Here is a 22,151-nt window from a genome sequence, read left to right on the forward strand (position 1 = left end):
AGATTACTCCATGGAGCTCTTTTCACATGCCATGCCTGTGTTATCAAGTGAAATTCTGAATTCCCCTGTCCAACATGAATCTGAGATGGAGTACACTGATGCACAGCCACTGCTAGATGATTCTGCTGGTACATTGACCCACAGCCCTACATTCCCCTCGCACTCTACAGAGACAGAATGTGACACTGATGAAACTCAGGTACCCCATCCCACATACTATACCACCTTACACGGTGACACAGAGGAAGGTGCAGATGAAAGTGCCGGTTCCCTGAGCAGGTGAGGGGTCCTACTCATGGGCGACGGCAGTAGCACAGGGCCCCTCATACAATGCAAAAGTGTCTCTGCCGGGGAAGGGCCCACTTGCCGTCAGACATACCGTCGTACTATGAGGGGCCCTGTGCCAGAGCCGTCATGCACGAGTAGGCCCCCCATGCTTGCTCAGGACCACAGCACTTGCAATACTTACCTCTCCCTGCTCCACCGCCGTGACATCTGCCACCTTTCCTGACAGTGACATTCAGGTTAGAGAGCGCAATGACATCACGTCTGTATGCGCTCTACCGAAACAGTACAAGTGCATTGAGCTTGAAGATGGCAATACTGAGGAGTCCAGAGTAGAGCAGTGCCCAGCGAGGAGAGGTATTTAATTTTTTAAAATGTTGGGAGCTTTTTTTGGGGAGCAATATACACTGTAGAATGATATATGGGGCCCATCATACACTGTAGCATCATCCATTTGGCTCATCATATACTGGAGCATTCCAAATGGGGGACATCAGACACTGGAGCAGCATTTACGGGGCCCATTATACGCAGGAGCAATAGAAATAGGGGCCCATCATATATGGAGCATTATTTGGGCCCATAAGACATTGGAGCATCATCCATTTGGCCCATCATACACTGGAGCATTCCAAATGGGGGACATCAGACTCTGGAGCATCATCTATGGGGTCCATTATACACTGGAACATTAGAAATGGGACCCATTAAATATGGAGCATTATTTGGGCCCATAAGACACTGGAGCATCATCCATGGGGACCATCATATACTGTAGCATTATGTGGAGCTCATCATATACTGTATGGAACATTATATGGGACCAATTATTCTGTATGGAGAAATATATGGGGCTCATTATTCTGTATGGCGCACTAGGTGGTGGCCATAATACTGTATGGAATAATATGCTGTCCGGTTTTTGAGCTATTGTAGAATTTCAAATAGATATCAGTCATGTCATGTAAGCAGTGAAGTATTTTTCATTGTACTATACCTATATTTCTGTGCTGTATCGGAGCATTATGAGTTGTGGTATGTGTTAAAAGGGCGCATTGACACTCTTTGGCCCAGGGCACACGAAAACCTGGAGACAGCCCTACCCCCCACAACTTTAGCCAAATAACCCCCAGTTTTCAATGTGTAACTATTATTATAATGTAAATTAAGGTTGCCAAGCTTAAGTAATAAGAATTGATGTTGTTGGCATTGAAATGGGCACTGTAGGTGTGTTTACTGTCCTCCACTTCCTGCCGACTTTGCTTCCCCATTGACTTGCATTGGGTTTCGTGTTTCAGTCAGACCCCAACTCTTCCCTATAGTGGGCCGATTGTGTTCGACTCGACTTTTTAGAATGTCGGGTTTCATGAAACCCGACTCGACCTGAAAAAAGGAAAAGTCGCTCATCTCTACTCCCAGCCATTGTCTGCTCCCCTGAAAGGAGCACAGAGCACATGACAGAAATGAATCCCCCCCTCCAGTGCCTATATCCCCATCACACATCCTCCATCCCATAGGCACATCCTCTTAAAGGGATCATTGGTATGGAAGTCAGAGCAAATCCATCCAGCGCTTTGGTACTGACCCCAGGGTCTCTTAAAGGGATCATTGCTATGGAATTTAGGGCAAATCCACTCTGCGCTTTGGTATTGACCCAGGTCTTTCTTAAAGGGATTGCCTGTATGAAAGTCAGGGCAAATCCATCCAGTGCTTTATTTCTGACCCCAGGCCTCTCTTAAAGGGATCCCCGGTATGGAAGTCAGGGCAATTGCCTACAAATGCTCTTGTACTGACCCCAGGCTCTCTTAAAGGGATCCCCGGTATGGAAGTTAGGGCAAATCCACTCAGCGCTCTGGTTCTGACCCAAGTCGACTCTTAAAGGGATCCTCCGTACGGAAATGAGGGAAAATCTGCTCTGCGCTTTGGTACTGACCAATGATCCCTTTAATAGAAGCCTGGGGTGAGAATCAGAGCGCTGAGGGATTTACCCTAACTTCCATACTGGAGATCCCTTTAAGAGAAGTCTGGGGTAAGTACCAAAGAGCAGAGTGGATTTTCCCTCACTTCCATACTGTGGATCCCTTTAAGAGGGGCCTGGGGTCTGAACCAGAGTGCTCAGTGGAATTGCCCTAACTTCCATAAGGGGGATACCTTTAAGAGAGGCCTGGGATCAGAATCAAAGCGCTGAGTGGATTTGCCCAGACTTCCATACCAATGATCCCATTAATAGAATCCTGGGGTCAGATTCAGAGCGCTGAGGGATTTGCCCTAACTTCCATGCAGGAGATCCCTTTAAGAGAGCTTGGGGTCAGAACCAGAACGCTGAGTGAAATTGCCCTAAATTCCATACCAATGATCCCTTTAATAGAAGCCTGGGGACAAAATCAGAGCGCTGAGGGATTTGCCGTAACTTCCATACCAGAGACCCCTTTAACCCCTTAAAGCCCCAAGGGTGGTTTGCACGTTCATGACCGGGCCAATTTTTACAATTCTGACCACTGTCCCTTTATGAGGTTATAACTCTGAAACGCTTCCATGGATCCCGGTGATTCTGACACCGTTTTCTCGTGACATATTGTACTTCATGTTAGTGGTAAAATTTCATTCATATAACTTGCGTTTATTTGTGAAAAAAATTGAAATTTGGCGAAAATTTTGAAAATTTCACAATTTTCCAAATTTGAATTTTTATGCCCTTAAATTACAGAGATACGGCACACAAAAAACTAAATAAATAACATTTCCCACATGTTTACTTTACATCAGCACAATTTTGGAACCAAAAGTTTTTTGTTAGGAAATTATAAGGGTTAAAAATTGACCAGCGATTTCTCATTTTTGCAACACCACATCACATTTGAAGCCACTTTGAGGGGTCTATATGATAGAAAATACCTAAAAGTGACACCATTCTAAAAACTGCACCCCTTAAGGTGCTCAAAACCACATTCAAGAAGTTTATTGACCCTTTAGGTGCGTCACAGGAATTTTTTGAATATTTAAAAAAAAATGAACATTTAACTTTTTTTCACAAAAAAAATACTTCAGGTTCATTTTTTTTATTTTACCAAGGGTAACAGGAGAAATTGGATGGCAAAAGTTATTGTGCAATTTCTCTTGAGTACGCTGATACCTGATATGTGGGGGGAACCACTGTTTCGGCGCATGGCAGACCTCAGAAGGGAAGGAGCGCCGTTTGACTTTTTCAATGCAAAATTGGCGGGAATTCAGATCGGATGCCATGTCGCATTTGGAGAGCCCCTGATGTACCTAAACAGTGGAAACCCCCCACAAATGACACATTTTGAAAACTAGACCCCCCAAGGAACTTATCTAGATGAGTGGTGAGAACTTTGAACCCCCAAGGGCTTCACAGAAGTTTAAAACGTACAGCGGTACAATTAAAAAATCATATTTTTTCCAAAAAATGAACTTTTCACCCTCAATTCTTATTTTTCCAAAGGTAACAGGACCCTAAAAGATATTGTGTAATTTGTCCTGAGTGCGCTGATACCCCACATGTGGGGGTAAACCACTATTTGGGCGCATGGCAGAGCTCGGAAGGGAAGCAGCGCCATTTGACGTTTTTGGCTGGAATTGAGATCGGACACCATGTCGCATTTGGAAAGCCCCTGATGTGTCAAAACAGTAGAAACCCCCCACAAATGACACCATTTTGGAAACTAGACCCCCAAGGAACTTATCTAGATGTGTGGTGAGCACTTTGAACCCCCCAGTGCGTCACAGAAGTTTATAACGTCCGGGCGTGAAAATAAAAAAATTGTATTTTTTCCACAAACATGATCTTTTAGTCACCAGTTTTTTTATTTTCCCAAGGGTAACAGGAGAAATTGGACCCCAAAAGTTTTTGTCCAATTTGTCCTGAGTACGCTAATACCTCATATGTAGGAAAAAACTACTGTATAGGCACACGTCGGGGCTCGGAAGGGAAGTAGTGATGTTTTGGAATGCAGACTTTGATGGAATGGTCTGAGGGTGTCATGTTGCTTTTGGAGAGCCCCTGATGTACCTAAACAGTGGAAACCCCCCAAAAGTGACCCCATTTTGGAAACTAGACCCCCTAAGGAACTTATCTGGATGTGTGATGAGCACTTTGAACCCCCAAGTGCTTCACAGAAGTTTATAATGCCCAGGCATGAAAATAAAAAAATCATATTTTTTTCCACAAACATGATCAATTAGTCTTCAATTTTTTTCCCAAAGGTACAAGGAGAAATTGGACCCCAAAAGTTTCTGTCCAATTTGTCCTGAGTACCCTGATACCTCATATGTGGGAGAAAACTACTGTATGGGAACACGTCATGGCTCGGAAGGGAAGTAGTGATGTTTTGGAATGCAGACTTTGATAGATTGGTCTGCGGGTGTCATGTGTGTTTGGAGAGCTACTGATGTACCTAAAACTATTGAAATTCCCCACAAGTGACCCCATTTTGGAAACTAGACCCCCACGGAGCTTATCTAGATGTTTGGTGAGCACTTTGAACCCCCAAGTGCTTCACAGAAGTTTATAACGCCTGGGCGTGAAAATAAAAAAATCATTTTTTCCCACAAAAATGATATTTTTGCCCCCAATTTTTATTTTCCTAAGGGTAACAGGAGAAATTGGACCGCAAAAGTTGTTTTGCAATTTGTCCTGAGTATGATGATACCCTATATGTGGGGGTAAAACACTGTTTGGGCGCATGGCAAAAGGAGCACCATTTGACTTTTTCAAAGCAGAATTGGCTGGAATTGAGATCAGACGCCATGTTGCATTTGGAGAGCCCCTGATGTGCCCAAACAGTGGAAACCCCCAATTATAACTCCAACCCTAACGCCAACACACCCCTAACCCTAATCTCAGCCCTAACCCTAGCCCTAACCCTAGCTCTAACCCTAACCCTAGCCCTAACCCTAGCCCTAACCCTAGCCTTAACCCTAACCCTAACCCTAGCCCTAACCCTAATGGGAAAATGGAAATAAATACATTTTTTTTTATTTTATTATTTTTCCCTAACTAAGGAGGTGATAACAGGGGGTTTGATTTACTATTTATGATGGTTTTTATGTTTGGCAGCTGTCACACGCTAAAAGATGCTTTTTATTGTAAAAATAGTTTTTGCATCACCACATATTGAGAGCTATAATTTTTCCGTATTTTGACCCACCGAGTCATGTGAGGTCTTATTCTTTGCGGGACAAGTTGACATTTTTATTGGTACCATTTTCGGGCACGTGACATTTTTTGATCGCTTTTTATTCCGATTTTTGGGACGCAGAATGAACAAAAACCAGCATTTCATGAATTTCTCTTGGGGGGGTGCGTTTACACCGTTCCGCGTGCGGTAAAATTGATAAAGCAGTTTTATTCTTTGGGTCAGTATGGTTACAGCGATACCTCATTTAGGTCTGTTTTTTATGTTTTGGCGGTTTTATGCAATGAAAACTATTTTATATAAAAAATAATTATTTTTGCATCGCTTTATTCTGCAAGCTATAACTTTTTTTTTGCGGATGACACTGTATGGTGGCTCGTTTTTTGTGGGACAAGCTGATGTATTCAGCGGTACCATGGATATTTATATGCGTCTTTTTGATCGCGCATTATTGCACTTTTTGTTCGGTGGTATGATAATAAATCATTATTTTTTGCTTCGTTTTTTATTTTTATTTTTTAAGGGGTTTGCTAAAGGGGTTAACTAATGGGACTGTTTTATAGGGCGAGTCGTTACAGACACGGCGATACCAAATATGTTTACTTTTATTGTTTTTTTTTTATTTTCAAAAAATGAATTTAATGGGGAATATTTTTTTTTTTTTTACTAATTTATTTAGCGATTTTCTTAAAATTATTTTTACACTTTTTTTTAACTTTATTGCATTGTCCCAGGTGGGACATCACTGTCCTGTGACAGATCGCTGATCTGTCACATCACAGATCACTGTGACTGTCACATCACTGATCACTGTGACAGATCAGCGATCTGTCACAGGCACTGCTGCAGACTTCCTCATGCCTGCACTTTGCAGGCAGTGAGGAAGCCAGCTCCCTACAGGCACCTGAAGGTCCCCGTCGCCATCTTGGATCCGGGGGCCTGTAGGGAAAGAGCCCCCCGCAGCAGCACTGCACATTGCGCTGCCGTGGGGGGCTCAGGGAAGCATGGAGGGAGCCCCCTCCCTGCCGATGCTTCCCTTTAACCCCCGGTACACCGCGATCATGTTTGATCATGCTTAGCGGGGGCACCATATCGTCTACAACTAGGGTGCCAACCTCCGCGGCTTGGAAGGGTTAAACTAGGGCTGACTAGGGCAATTTAGCTGGTGGCCCAATATGTGATAACTGAAGAGAACTAAACATTTTTTACCCTTCATTTTTGTCCTCTACTACTCCTTCTTTTAGTCATTTTCACTAATGATTTTAGTCATTCAATTAAAAGCTAAATTTTAGGGGTTATTTTTGGTGCTTCTGGTGTTACCGCAGAGTGGATTTGCCCTGACTTCCATACCAATAATCCCTTTAAGAGAGGCCTGGGGTCAGTATCAGAGTGTTGGATGGATTTGCCCTGACTTCAATACCAATGATCCCTTTAAGAGGGAAGATGTGCCTATAGGATTGAGGATGTGTGATGTGTAAATGGGCACAGAAGGGGTGATTCATTTCTGTCATGTCCTCTCTGCTCCTTTTTTGGGGGGCAGACAATGGCTGGGAGCTTATATTTCCGGGAATGCTAGATTTCTCCCACCATGTCAGTGTGTGCTGAGGTGTTTTCTGGAGAGGGAAAACTGTTGCTCATAGCAACCAATCACAGATCAGCTTCTTTTAAACAGCTCTGGTGAAATGAAAGATGCTTAGTGATTGGTTGCAAGGTAAACTGTTGCTCATAGCAACCAATCACAGCTCATCTTCTTATACACAGCTCTGGTGTAATGAAAGATGCTTCGTGATTGGTTGGTGATACACACATACATTCAGTTTTATATATAGAGATTGTATTTTAGGTCAAATCAACAGGTTGTAGCAATTTTGAACCTTAGTAGGTCTGCTCAGCTCTAGTTACAATATATCAATCAACTATACATATTATATCTCTTGTGAGTTTTAGACTGGATTATTAAGTAATCTTAAAAACCTTGGTAGTAAATTACACAGTAGATAGGCAAATGATTGGTAAATAGATATGAGTTAGAGAGACAGAAAAAGGTATAATCATAATATTTGACTACATAATATCACTAAAGGGTAAACAAGGGTATTTGGACTGTCTTCATTAAGAAAAGCTATTGACAATGGTATTCTGCAAAACACAAGTCTTACAAGTCTCAGGCAACTAAAAAAACTCAGGGACAAAATTGCAATAACATTGCGTGTCTGTCACTTTCAATTATCCTACTATTCCCATGTGGTCTTGGGTCAGTAAACAGTAGAGATTTAGCAAATAAAGTTTGTGTTATGTTTAAAATGAAAGTGAAATATTAGATGACAATACTAATGAATGTATTTCAATACCGCACAGATATTTGGTAGCCTAATGGGACTTTATGATTAGATCTCCTCACTATACTGTATAGTTCTCTGAGTAGTTGTCCTATTTCATTTTCTGTTGTTTTATTATCCCTCATACTGATGTGTCATATTTCAGATTATAAACCTGCTGTTATCTTTTCTCATATCAGATAAACATGCAGGGAAAATGAAGAGAAGAAACAATTATGTTAGTACTGGAATTCCAAGCAAACACCTTCAAGGTACAAACAGAGAAGGTTTAGCTATTATAAATCCACTGACATGAAGGAAGAAGAGATCTTTCACTGCTACATATATCTGTAGATGATAAAAATAATGAAATAAGTACATTAGCGTAATTTTCTAATAAAATAATACTAGAGTGTATGCTCATAGCTACTAAGTAACTCAAAAAATGCTAAGCAGGGAGACATTATAAAGAAATGTCTACCTGGTTTGTACTGACTGAAAATGATCATGTGTTTCTGTTCAGGACTCCATTTCTTTGCCAGGCTCAGATAAATTACACATTTCTGGACTTTACTCTTTCATTGGACTTAATGATGATACAACCGATCCCTGGCCCAATCAACATGTTGGGGCGGGTTGTATTTTAACTTGCCCAATCCGTTATTCCAAATGGAGATAAGCTCCACTTGAAGGTGACAGGCAGCTTCTAAGGTTGGGTTTATACTGCGTTACGGCAGTCCGTTAGACGGACTGCGTTACACCGCGGCATAACGAGGTGTAACGCAGTCCGTTAACGCTGCCATTAACTCCTTGCTAACGAAAGCCATAATCGACATGCGCTAGCAATGTGCCATCATTCTGTGATGGAGCCTCGGACGTGGGCTGCAGCGTCTGAGGCTCCATCACCGCTAGCACAGATGAATCCTCTGCGTTACCGGTATAGCATAACGCAATCGCGCTATGCTATAGCGTTAACACAGCCCATCCACGCTATGCATTGAATGGGCTGCCTTAACGCAGTATGAACATGGCCTTATTTCCTTCTTCACATTAAGAACACGTGCATACACTGCCAATCCAAGTATGCTTTTGTCTGAGGAGAGGGCCTGAAACAATAGCTGTCTGTGAACTATAGTTCAGCTGACAACTTTTTAAGGTGCAGAACAAACTTAATGAGAGTCTGATCAGTGGGAGAACGAGTGACCCCAAGAACTCTCATTAGGCTAACTCCACATTTCCCACAAGCTATAATGTACAGTAAAATTACATATTCGCTAACTTTGCTGAGAACAGGTACAAGTCAATCCTATTCTCGCAAACAGTCATAGCAAAACAAGTGAACGTTGGGTGAAAAGGTTCTGACTGTATATATTTTACTTCTCTTTACACTATTATGGAAATTGTCTTCTTGCATGTGCTGCTCTTTTATGCTTCAAATAACAGTTTAGGGACTTATTTTACTGCACCCACAGGAATCTAAGACTCAGTCAGAAGGTGGTCTCATCTTGGCTTTTTCTAATATATATTCATTACTGTTCATTAGGGTTCTGCTCTACGCTAGTATTCAGGCACGGCTAAAAATGTTCTCTATAGAAAAGAAAACATAAGCCTATTGTGAGGCACTGAGAAAATTTAAAAATGCAAGATTTTAGATCTTAGTATAAATAATGTGAAAAATAGGAAAGGCTAGGCCACCAGATGTTTTATCTTTAAAACACATGTGTTCAATATTCAGCAATAGATCATTTCAGCTTTCCTTTAAGCATTGGGAGGTCTATTCATTGTGAACCTGGCTCAATATAAATTTGACTAGATTATAACAGACTTTAACATATTTCATATTAAAAGAAATCAAACATACCTTGTTGAACAAAGGATCCATAGACAAACCACATGGAGTTGTACAGTGTTGTAGAGGTCATAGAACCCATCTGCAGGCGTGGAGGATTAAGCCAGTTTAGCAGGTAGACCAGAAGACCTACCAATAGGACAGTCCCAGCAATACAGGCCCAAAGAGATAGATCAAAAGGTGCCAAGCACGCAAACATATCCACTGTTCTCTCAGCTTTTTTCAACAGAACTCCCACAGAGTAATCCATATAGCGAGTTGTGAAGTCTACTACATTCTCTCGGTCGGGAGTGATAGTCAAGGCAGAAATTCCAATGTCAGCTCTCTAAAAAAAAAAAAGAAATCTGAATAAACATTAAAACATAAAAAATGAAAATATTTTGGCAACAAACATTAAAAGTACATGTTATAAAAATATTTCAGAATTAATTTAACAAATTTAAAACAACTTTAAGTATAACTATTACCGAACATAGCACAACTATAAAATAAATCCATAGCCTATTATTATATATTTTTATATTATAAGTATTGTATTCTTGATTTAATTATGAATACATGTGGATTTGTCAAACTTCAACAGATGCAAAACACATTAAAAGTCACGTTTGTCCCTGTTAGGCACTGGGATTTTCCCTCTGCACAGGATGGATCTCAAGCCTTGTCTTCTCCTGCAGTGCCCCATTCAGTCTCCACCGCAGTGAATGCAGCTCAGCAAAGATGTTGGTCTCAGCATCTTGCTGAGACTCAGACTGTGCGCTTGGTTACTGCTGCCTCTCCAGGTTCATCTATAGTAACTGGCAATAGTCAGCGGCGAGCAGTTACTCCTGAGGCTAAGTCTAGGATTCACTCTACTGAGCATGCTCATGAGGTGGTGATCTCCCATTGTTGTTCTGTCTTTAGCTGCTCAGATGCCGCGGAAAGTCCGGATTGGCCAGCGAGGAAGGTTTTTTCTGACTGGCCTTGTCTATTAAAGGATCTCCGAGGCACCCGTCAGTGCGCTATGATCACATTCTATTGCGTTGTGTGTGCTTGGGGCTTCGGCTCTGCCTTAAGGGTCTGTGTCTGTGAGTGAGTGCTGTGAGTGGATACGTTAGTTAATGGCCCTAGTGAGGCAGGTAATCCTCTACTCAGGGCACAGTCTGGCCATGCGCCGTAGCACGCATCAGTTACTACTCAGGTCACAGTCAGGCCACATGCTGGAGCATGCTTTTCTTAGTTCAGGGCACAGTGAGGCCACACGATATGGCACTCACCTGTTAGCGCATGCAGTACTTAGAGCACAGTTTCTCCACATGCTTAGACACGTTCATTTTTGCCGCTCTGTGGAGTAACAGGGCAGGTTCTTTGTGTTCTCTGCTCACTGTGTGACGTTTAACACAGTGTGCTTAGCCTTAGGTTCTCTGTAGCAATATACTGCTCTGATGAGCAACAGAGTGTTGTACCGTTGTGTTTCGTTCACACTGTTTGCATTTAACCCAGGGTGCTCTTTGTAAACACTTGCAGTGCAGTGTCGCCATTGTTCACACTAGCTACAGTTTTCCATCTCTGCATGGTGGACCCTGGGTTGCGAACAGACTATTACCATTATATTTTATTTAGTGCGTTCCGCAAACCCTAAAAGTCCCAGATAATAAAGATATGACACCTCTTTTTTATCTTTGCCTGATTTGGGATCACAGAATGGGCAATGAGTAGGGCTGAGTACACTATACAGATTGAAAAATCAACAAAGTACTTTTTTGATAGGTACAGAAGTTCACTTTTAATCAACCTGTATGTAAAAGGAATCTGATAATAGATCCATGTTGCCTGAAACAGCATAAATTAGTGCCTGGCTATAGTGTTTCAGAGAAAACAGTTTTAAAACTTGGTGGGGGACTATAGGGAAAGAGATGAATAGTCCAGTGTCATCTACTCTATTTGATTGACAGGTCTCTCCTATATGTTATAGGCTTTTCAAACTATGATTATTCGTAAACACCCAAGCATTTCAGAGTAAAACATGGCACTTGGAGCAGCCAGGCTCTGAATCATGTTATCCGTGGTTTGGGCAGAATGAATCTAATTTCAAGTTCCTTTTCATTGGCCTTTGATGGGTGATATTCTTACTTACAATTTACTGAGAGCACTAACAAATACCAAGGGAACAGTACTTAAATGTGTTAATTCATTAGAGAATACTTTCCTAAAATGTATACAGCCAGGTAAGCCCTCTGCTGTAGGGAAAATGTAAGACTACCTGATAGCTATTTAGATAAATCTCATGCATGAAATAAAATGACACTTTGAGCCCACCTGAAGGGAGGCCCTTATACAGCGGTGAATAATATGCCAAATATTATTTGTTCTTTCAGCATGTCATTTTTAAGGGTACCAAACTTTACAAGATGTCCCAAGTTTCAGTCTTCCAGCATCTTGATGACGGACTGCTAAAAACAGAGTGATGGACGCTCAGTTGATTGGCTGACTGATTACCATATATACTCGTGTATATGTAGGGAAGGTGACCTGACGGACGGACTTGTCAGAATAGAGAAAGGAAGGTTTGCACAGTACCCAGAGGGACCACCCCCCAGTCCAGCCCACTGACCCAACACTTGGCGTAGTCGGCAGCATCAACGCCGCTAATACGATATCTTCTGTGGCAGGCCTGCCCCAAGGGATGGAAAAAGACTCAGACTGCTCTGTGTGGATTATAAGCACCTGGGGAATACAAATCACCCACCTGTGGATTACAAATTGGGAGCGCTGTGGCGCATCTGCGTTGCCAGCAGAGGATCCGGGGCAGTACCAGGTCCGGAGCAAGATGGTGGTGCTATTGCAGTGCAGAGGAGAGATCCAGGTGTTTGCCATTGTCCCCAATGGACTGGGGCCCCCTCCTACCTATCACTGGGGACAGCAATATGTACCAGGAGGCCGACGCTCCCACATACTGGACCCTGACAAGTGGGTGGAAAGACCTGCGGACGCCCCACCCAGCACAGGGAGTGGCACAGAGGAAAAGTTTGGCTGCAGCTGTCTGGCGCCAGTCGAGTGCTGCTCATCAGACGATATGCAACGCTGTGGATGTCAGGGCATTGGGCGCCTGGAATGGCGGTGGCGCCAGGAGGTGGAGTCACGCCAGAAAACGTCTCCCTCAGAGTCCCGGGCAGGAAGCTGGATGATGAGCGGAGAAGTGGAGCCTTTGCAGAGCCAGCGGGAGCAGCCACTGAGGATGCCAGCGGGAGACCTGCCCGTGGAGCTCCTGAGCCTGGGGGCTGGCCCCGCCGGACAGCGGGGTGAAGAGCGGAGACTGCGGGAGGAGCCGCGTGATGACGTGATGGAGGCCGCGGTGCCGGGGAAGGTGAGAGTTCCCCTGGTCCCACCAGTGGCTCCGCAAGCAGTCCCTACCATTCAGCCGCAGCCCGCGGCATCCTGTGTCCCTGAGAATCTGATCAGGGAAGGCCATACTGTCTATGTGGAGCTGAGCAGGGCCTCCGCCCCCTAACCCCGAGTCACCCCGCCCGGTGATGCCACACCCGGTGTCGCCGGTGCAGAACCTGTCGTTGGAAGACGCAGTTTCATCCCACCTGCCAGATGTGACATCTTCCCCGAAGCCAGCCATTACTATTACTATCTTGGCTCTGGCTCCGGCTGAAACTCTGGATGCGGTCCATCTTGCGGCTGTCGCTATGCCGGCGTTGGAGCCGTCTGCAGCCGATGTGTTGGTTCCTGTGGCCCAATCTGTGAGAAATACAGCTGTCCCTGCTCGCCACCGGGTCCCAGCGGCTGCTGGGCTGCAGACATCATCAGCCGCCTCTGCCCTGCTCTCATTCCCGGCTAAGTCCCACCCACCGGACTCCCGGGCTCATACCGGACCCTCCGTTTGGGTCGCGGAGGTCATCAAAGGAAAGAAGGCCAGAGAGCAGGAGATTTGGGGGCTTCTTCATGAAAAAGGAGAGGCTGGCATGGCAGCCACAGGATCCCAGGGACGGCTTGTGTATACGAACATACCCAGAGGATATGGGTTCATACGAGATCTTGGGACAGGCCAGAAGGTTTATCTCAACGTTGCCTCTGTCCGTCATGGCTGGGCCTTGCAGGAGGGGGACTTAGTATCCTATTATAAGGAATATTGTCCCCATGGTTACAATGCCGTAGCCGTGCTGGCAGAATCCGAAGAACACGAGCCCCCGTAAAGAGAACTGTTGCGGACACTCTCAGTATCCCGGGTACTCCAGGGCTGTGGGGCCCTTACTACTGACCACCAGAAGGTGGATTGAACTGTCAGGAGTTCGTTGCACCGTTGTGCAGGTCACAAGGACAGTTCGCGGTAAGATTTAAAAATAAAATGTTGTTTATCTGTGGTTTCTATTTTTGTTTTTCTATGTTCCTTTTACAGGATAGTCTATGTTTACTTGTTAGCCTGACAGGGCGGGGATACGTAGAAGAGAGAGTGCCCATGTCCAAGGAAGGGGGGAAGAAGATATGTGGTGTTTTGTTATAATAAGTTGGTTTAAAAGCATTAGTAAAAAGAAAAAAAATGTAAAAATGGGGTACTTGTGATATTGTAAAGTTGTTTGCTATATAATATGCACAAGGAAATGCAACAGGTCCGGGTAAGAGGGTCTGAGCGACCAAAGGGAAGTGTGAGATCCGAAGGGGGTCTATGTGTTCAGAAGGTCTGGGAGACCGAGACGCCTACCATGACGTGTAATCAAAAGAAAGGAAAAGAGATGGAAGACGTGAGAAAGACAGTCGTCCTAGGTCAGGTCCCTGACACCACGGACTCCCGTGAAGGAAGAAGGCAGAAGCCGACAATGATCTGGTAGGTGTGAGGCCTCGATCATGGCGTACCGGATAGTGGAAGGTGACAGAAAGGAAGAGTAGGGAAAGGTACACGCCAGAAAGAGAATCCAGGTGTACCTAGCCCAATTTGAAAGACGTTGTCATGTGGCATGCACACTGGCGAGTAGCAGTAGGCTGCTCGGAGCATGGTGCTCCCGGTTTGGTTCGGCCCCCGTGGGTAGTGGGTTTGGCCCAACAGCTGGTCCGACAACAGAAGGTAGGGTAAGCTTCAGAACGACGAAGGCAGGGATTACAATTGTCGAGGATGACAATAGACAAAGGAAGGGGGAGTGTAGGGAAGGTGACCTGATGGACGGACTTGTCAGAATAGAGAAAGGAAGGTTTGCACACTTTAGACAGGTGTCAGTTATTACAGTGGGGAAACAGCTAGGAAAGTGTAGTGGACGTGCAGAACCTTGGGTTGACCATTAGAGGGCAGGGAGGAGTGTGAGCATAGGACTTGACATCAGCTTTGGGATTAAGAAACCGTTGGTCATGGGGGCGGAGTCAGAGGGAACCGGGAAAGTTATAAATTTGACAGGAGGGTTCCAGAAAGTTCCAGTCCCCAGGGGGAGCTCAAGTGACAGGAGGACTACAACAGTTTGTGCACTGTGAGAGAACCAAACCAGGGGGACTGAGAAGAGAGAAAGTCAAGGGGGGTGGTCCTGACACGAAAGTACCACAGCAGAGACGAGGCAAGGAGGAAAAGCATACCGTATTGAGAGAGACGACTGATCAGCAAAAGTATTATTGGTTTACGGGCCTAAGGCAGCCACAGTGACGGATCTGACAGGAGCGTCTAAGAGTGAAGAGGCGACGGTGCATACATGTACGTCCCCGGTGTAAAGTACGATGTGCATGAAGTGGCCATGGAAATGGATGGCCGCAGAGAAAATAGTGTGGTGTACTGTGAGGGCCGTCAGTCAGACGGTGAGAGAATAAACTTGGACCTGTTGAACCCGAAACCTGCCTCATCTTGTGTCTTTACGTTGCTGTGCGGTACCCAGAGGGACCACCCCCCGGTCCGGCCCACTGACCCTACATATACACGAGTCAAATTGTCCCAGAAAGGGAGCGGGCAGCGGGGGAGATGGAGTAGCAGAGCAGCGGGTCACAGAGGTAGGAGCTGGCAGCTGTGGCTAAAGCCTGTGCCACAGCTAAAGAGAAATGAATATTCGTTTCTCTGTAATAGTGCACAGTGACAGTCGCAGCCGTTGGCTTCCAGCACACATCCTACTTACCTTCCTGCGTACCCTTGCTGCATCTTGTTCATTCTGGAGCCAGCAGCTCTTCCAGCTGAACGATCATGTGGCCTCGCTTAAAAAGGTAATGAATATTCATGCCTATGCACTCCCATGGGCGTGGAGTGAATATTCAATACCTTAATGAGCGGGGCCACGTATTCGCTTGACTGGAAGAGCTGCTGGCGCCGGAACGAACGAGGTGCAGCGAGGGCCCTTTCTTTATAGGAGCCATGCATACAAAGATAGGGGATAAGGAGCCATGCATACAAGGGGTAGGGAAGAGGGGACAATGCATACCCGGCTTATACTCGAGTCAATAAGTTTACCCAGATTTTCGTGGCAAAATTGTGTGCCTTGGCTTATACACGGGTCAGCTTACACTCGAGTATATATGGTAATAAAATTTTCTTCACTGGAACAAAGGAGTGCCATGTTTTTTATGCATTATTGTCAGGATACTGGATATCCATCCTATCAACCATAACCTTTCTACTTTTCTTGAACAGCATGGGACCTCCTTCCCACGATGCCCTAATAAAGTATCAGGACAAATCTTGTCTTCATGGAACAACCACTTCAGAGATTAAAATGAAACATGTTTTTTGTTCAAACAAAAATTATACTTTTATTTAATCCATGAAGAATGGGTCTAAAATATGCCAATATTTGGCAAACTTTATATCTGTGTACAGACTAAGCTAAGCCTTAAGCTGGACATAAGCATTTCATAGCTATTGACAGAAACAAACATTTATCTGACACTCAGCTTTCTCTTTCAACTTCATCAAACACTGGAACAATCAGCTATAATGAGCATTTCTGTATTTCCTATTAGAAAGCAGCTGATAGAATAATTTTCAGCAGCTAATCAACCTTCTGAGCAAAAAGATGAAGTGATTGAATTCCAACTTTCTAATTCTTATGCCTCCCAACATATTTTGTGGGAGGACAGTCGGTGGTCCCCACACAACAGATGGTAGGCTGATCTTGACAAAATTGGTGGGTTCAGCTGATTTATCTAATATGCAGTGGACTTTTAATATTTGTTCATGGTTTGTTTCAATTTAGTGAAAACTAGTCTCCATTCATCTTGTCTATGTACTCTGACAATGTGTATTATTTGGGATTTCCCACTTGGTCCGCTACTGGCTTTGAAAAAATTTAACTATTTGTGTTTACAATATGAACTCGTAATATTACTCAAATGTTACAGGAGTGAGGCACTAAAATCTAGATAGCTTTAATTGCCAAACTATTGATCAATTGCATTTACACATAATTTGTAGATTTTAAGATCAGATTTGTGTTTAAGACTAGCATATGAGGCTACAGTCAGCACTTGAAACACTTCCAATCACTGAGATGAACCACCCTCTTGACTGATAACCCAAAATAAAGAAAAATGCAATAAATAACATGAATGTTATAATTAATCTTTTCTCACAAACTTATAGCATATAGAAATCTGTTTAATTTCTGCTCCATAACATTGAAGTAAATAATTTTATACCCAATGATGACAAAAGTATTCTTGGAGTGATAGCTTTATTGGTTAACCAGAAAAAAATATATGTTTTGCAAGCTTTCAGAGCACAGAGGCTCCTTCTTCAGGAAGGATCAAACCAGTAGACAAAGGAGGAGCTGTAGTCATCATTAATATGTCTGATTACATCAAGGAAGCAAACAGACAACTCTTGGGTAGAATATACTACACTCCACTTCAGGAAGATCCCATAAAAAAATACACAGAGAAACTAATACATATCATCAATGGGTTTGATTCTACTTCATCTTCACTAATGGAACTAATATTAGACAATCCACAAACAGTTACCTTCTAGTTACATAAAATACATAAAGAAGGTAATTATGGGAGGAGAATCATTTCTGGTATTGAGACATTAACTTAGAATATCTCTCACTGGGCGCAGAACACTCTGAAACTCTTAGCGAGGTGTGCATCCAGCTATATCCAGGACACCACAGATATTCTTTGCAAATTGTCGGCCCTGGTCTCACTTTTGAGGACACAATACTAGACACCATGGATTTAGAGTCTCTCTATTCCAACATTCCTCATGAGGATGGGATTGCGGCAAATGTTTCAATTAAAAAAAAATCTGGACACAGAACCAAAACTGCAATTTATCCGGTTTGTGCTCCCTCGCAACTATTTTTCCTTTGGGAAGAATTTATACCAACAGTGTATGAGCAGCAAAATGTCCCCACAATATGTTAAACTATTTATGGCTAAACTAAAGGAGGAGTTTTTGTCATCTTGGTCTGTAAATCTCTACCATATTTCTGCTATATTGATTATCTGCTAATAATCTGGACAGTCTCAAAAGATGATCTGCTTAACTTCCACTATGACTTGAATAAGTCCCACCCAAACATCAAGCTCACCCTCAACTTCTCAAAGTCCCAATTACATTTTCTGGACATGACCATATACATCAAGGACAACATCATACAAACCTCGATTTACCATAAGCCAACAGGACGTCTGGCGTATCTTGGATGGAACAGCTTTCATCCAAAACACAAAAAAATCCATCATCTATAGTCAAGCGCTGAGGTACATGCAAATCTGTCCAGACAGTAAGGACAGAAAACTAAACCTGCTGTCATTGAGTAATACATTCCTATAAGGATATTATCAACTGGTAAAAGATAAATAGATCCACTGATCTACAAGGATCCCAACAAGAAGTCTGCTGGATTACAGACTGAGGAAGGACAATGACAGGGTGCCTCTTGTGGTCACATACAACCCCCACAAGAGCATCCTAAAGGTACTGTCACACTTAGCGATGTACCAGAGATCCCGACCAGCGATATGACGCGGTCAGGATCGCTGGTACATCGCTAAGTGGTCGCTAGTGAGCTGCCACACAGGCAGATCTCACTAGCGACATCGCAGGGGTCGGGGGTCGCTACTTACGTGTCAGACGAGGCGATGAAGATGTCCTCCCGCCCGCGTCCACGCATCGCTCATCGTCACAGCAGGAAGCTGACAATGAGAAACAGTCCAGGACGTTCTCGCGCGATCAGCGATAACCAGCGGGGAAGCGGTCGGAGGTAAGTATCAGACATAGTGATATCGCTATAACGTCACAAAAACCAGTGACGTTATAGCGATATTGCTAGCGATATCGCTTAGTGTGACAGGCCCTTAAGGAAAATTGGTGCTGATCTCCAACCTGTATTATACAGAGATCACAAACTGAAATAAATATTTTCAGAACTACCACTTCTCTCCTACATACAGGCCTCTCATTTAATGAATCTCATTGTCAGAAGTGTTCTCTCATCACCATCAATGATTGGCACATTCCCATGTAACAATAAATGACAAACTTGTACCCACATATTACCAACAAATATAGTTTTCATACCAAACACAGGACTATAAGGTCATACATTTCTTTTCATGTACATCCTCCATTGTGGTGTTCATGATACAATGTACAAGGTGCCCTGGAGGTATCTATATTGAAGAAACCATGCAAAAATTACAAGCAAGGAAGAATCTACACAGACACACTATCAGGAATGAATTGGAAAAACCTGTGGGAAAATATTTCTCTGGATATGGACATTGCATGACAAATTTAAAAGTCTCAATACTAAAAGGTCATTTTAGGGACAACAAAGAGAGGAAAAATTTAGGAATTCAAACTGATAAAGATGTTCAATTCTTTGACAATATGACTCAATTTAATACCTGGATTTATGACTCACCACACGGATATAATTCAAATATCCACCAGATGGATTCCAGATAATTGAGCAAAACATTTCCACTGCTTCTAAATTTGTAACAAAATGCCAAATTTGATTTCCATGGCTTGTCTATAAGAGGCATCGCACCTCCCACCTCATGAACAAATGTCCTGCTGCAATATCATGTACATTTGTGCTTTTCTTATTAATTAATTTGTAATTCTGCAGAGATGGAGCCTCTGTGCTCTAAAGCTTGCAAACATATTTTTTTCTGGTTAGCAAGTAAAAGTATCACTCTGAGAATACTTTTGTCATTATTGGGCATAAAAGTATTTATATCGATTTTTTTGGCTAACACGGTACCGCAATATAATTTGTTACTGTACATCATGCTATAAACATGAAATCCATAGGTTGCTTGGCATATCCAAGCTGACACTTTTCCTCTAAAAAACCAAGTTATGAATTTCATATGCATTAACAATCTATCGCCTTTTTGTTATAGAAGAGCTTGCCCACTTGCCAATTTATGAGCATTTGTCAAGGACAACACAAGCTTTACAGAAAGCCTGCCAAGTAGTTTAAAGTAATTAATTTTGTTCCTAAGCTTTGCTTCAGTGCTTTGCATTGTAGTGAGAAAACAGGCTCCTGGAGAGAAGAAATGAGCCACTGTCTAATTGGACTGTAGGTGGGAATGGTCATTAACAGCATGTACATGTAAATGTGGTCATTAGTAGTCATGCAGCACAAATGTAGAGTACATCTGTATCTAGTACTTAAATAAAGATCTTATCACATTTGCATCACATGCACACAACATCACATACAAATTGTGCTCAAATGATCTGTACATCTCTGCCACTGACTAATGGATACTACTATATTTTATCCAGTGCAATTCACTGTGAAAAAACAATGAAATGTGCTACATTAGATGCTAAATAACCTTAAAGTGGCTGTCTCCTTTTAGAAAAGTGAATACCATGTACTGAGTTAGTTATAAAGTAATAAGCTGAATATTACTTCCCCTCACACGGGTCAAACAATGGTTTTCCTCTGTTATGGAAATATATATGTATTTCATATAGATCTCACTTGCCTGCTATAGGCTATATACTCATGTACTCTTATATAGGCTATATACTGCTACATACTCATATATACTGCATACAGATACATATTCACAGTTTGAACCTTGTAACTAGTTGGTGGAAATAACCTGCTACCCAGTCATCTCATTACCTTGTGACTTGAGAAATATCTAGCAGACATAGGGAATGAGGAACTTAGGCCAGGTGGTCCGGCCGATATTGGAGACTTGCTGACAAGTGCAAGACTCTGGACAGTAAATCACGTGGTGTCTAAATAACCCCAGGTCGGACACCTATATATGTTCATGCATTTAAACTGACCAATTAGCTAAGAAGTAAAGCCTTTATGTTAATGAGTAACCACTCCTTTATACGAACTGATAAAAGACCATATATGAATAAAGTTTCCAGAGTTCTGCTGGAATGAGTTGTTGCTAACTAAGTGTAGCTTCCTCTTTTCCTTTGAGCGCTCACTAAGACTTTGTCTAATCAGGACAGGCCACAGTATGTGCAGGGGTAAATCTACCCAAATCAAAAATAAATCCACATCACTCCACGTCCTGATATCTGTTGGCTGCATTAGCGATGTCACATTTACAATGCTGCAGCCAATTTCTGTGCTCTGCAGCTCTGCCTGTACAGATGGCATGAGTCACTGAACTCAGTGATTGGCTGCAGCGCTGTGGACTGAACATCACCACTGCAGACAAAACATTAAGACTGGATAGATTGCTTTGGACCCAGGGAGGGTAAAATACGTGATTAAATGTAAATGTAAACATAGAATTTTTAGAATGTCCTTTATATAATCTAACTGTACTTCACTTTTGTATGGAATATATAAGATCAGCTGCGACTTAACCATAAAGGTCCACCATTTACATGCATAGGGATTCTGATGTACTACAACATGCCTCTAAATTCCTACACAGGCGTCCTTCTGGTGGAAAACATACAGTATCTATGCCACCCAATTTTACAAGACCTGGATTAAGATTAATGCCGGGGTCACCCTTGCGAGTGCAATGCGAAAAACTCATGTGAGTCTCTCGCATCAGTACCCGGCACTGCCACTGGCAGTTCGGACCAGAGCGTTCAGCTGCATAGAAAAATTAGAATTCACCACACACTGTGGATTATCATTCAAACTAGCTTATGTTTTATTAACAACATATGGGAGCGTAACAGAAATATGAGGTAGAAGAGATAAGAACACCAATGTTTTGGCTCCACCAGAGCCTTAATCACAACATCGCTTAATCCAATGCCAGACAAAAGATAGGGTGCAGCATTCGCAAGTGTGACTCTGGCCTAATACTAATCCGCTATTGACAGGATAGGTAATAAGCGTTGGATTGGAGGAGGTCTGGCTGCTAAGCACTGAGTTGGAATAGAGTAGAATTGAGCATGCTTGACTATTACTTCATTCAAATTGTATCTCAATACCCCCACACTCATGATTGGTGGGTGTGAGTGGTGTAACTTGAAGTTTGTGGCACCCAATGCAAAATCTCCAACAGGGTCCAAAACTATTAAAGGTCTTTAATAGTAATAGTCTTTTCATATGGGAAAAAGGGACCTTTGGAGCCCCCTTAGTCTCCAGTGCCCAGGGTACACTAATCAAGCACTCATCACTTATCCTGTTTGAGGAA

At 43.0% G+C, this 22,151-nt stretch overlaps 1 protein-coding gene across 1 annotated transcript in view; it reads right to left on the reverse strand.

Annotated features, from left to right (window-relative positions):
• The window catches only part of GRID2 (glutamate ionotropic receptor delta type subunit 2), a 2,095,611-nt gene that overhangs the window by 426,425 nt on the left and 1,647,035 nt on the right, over positions 1 to 22,151 (reverse strand). Inside the window, exon 11 of the mRNA XM_073590055.1 lies at positions 9,621 to 9,933. Coding sequence (XP_073446156.1) covers positions 9,621 to 9,933 — 313 coding nt within the window. The remainder of the gene's footprint in view (positions 1 to 9,620; positions 9,934 to 22,151) is intronic.

This window comes from Dendrobates tinctorius, unplaced genomic scaffold (genome assembly GCF_039654945.1).
Source record: "Dendrobates tinctorius isolate UK_male_01 unplaced genomic scaffold, ASM3965494v1 ptg000011l, whole genome shotgun sequence".
Taxonomy (NCBI): domain Eukaryota; kingdom Metazoa; phylum Chordata; class Amphibia; order Anura; family Dendrobatidae; genus Dendrobates; species Dendrobates tinctorius.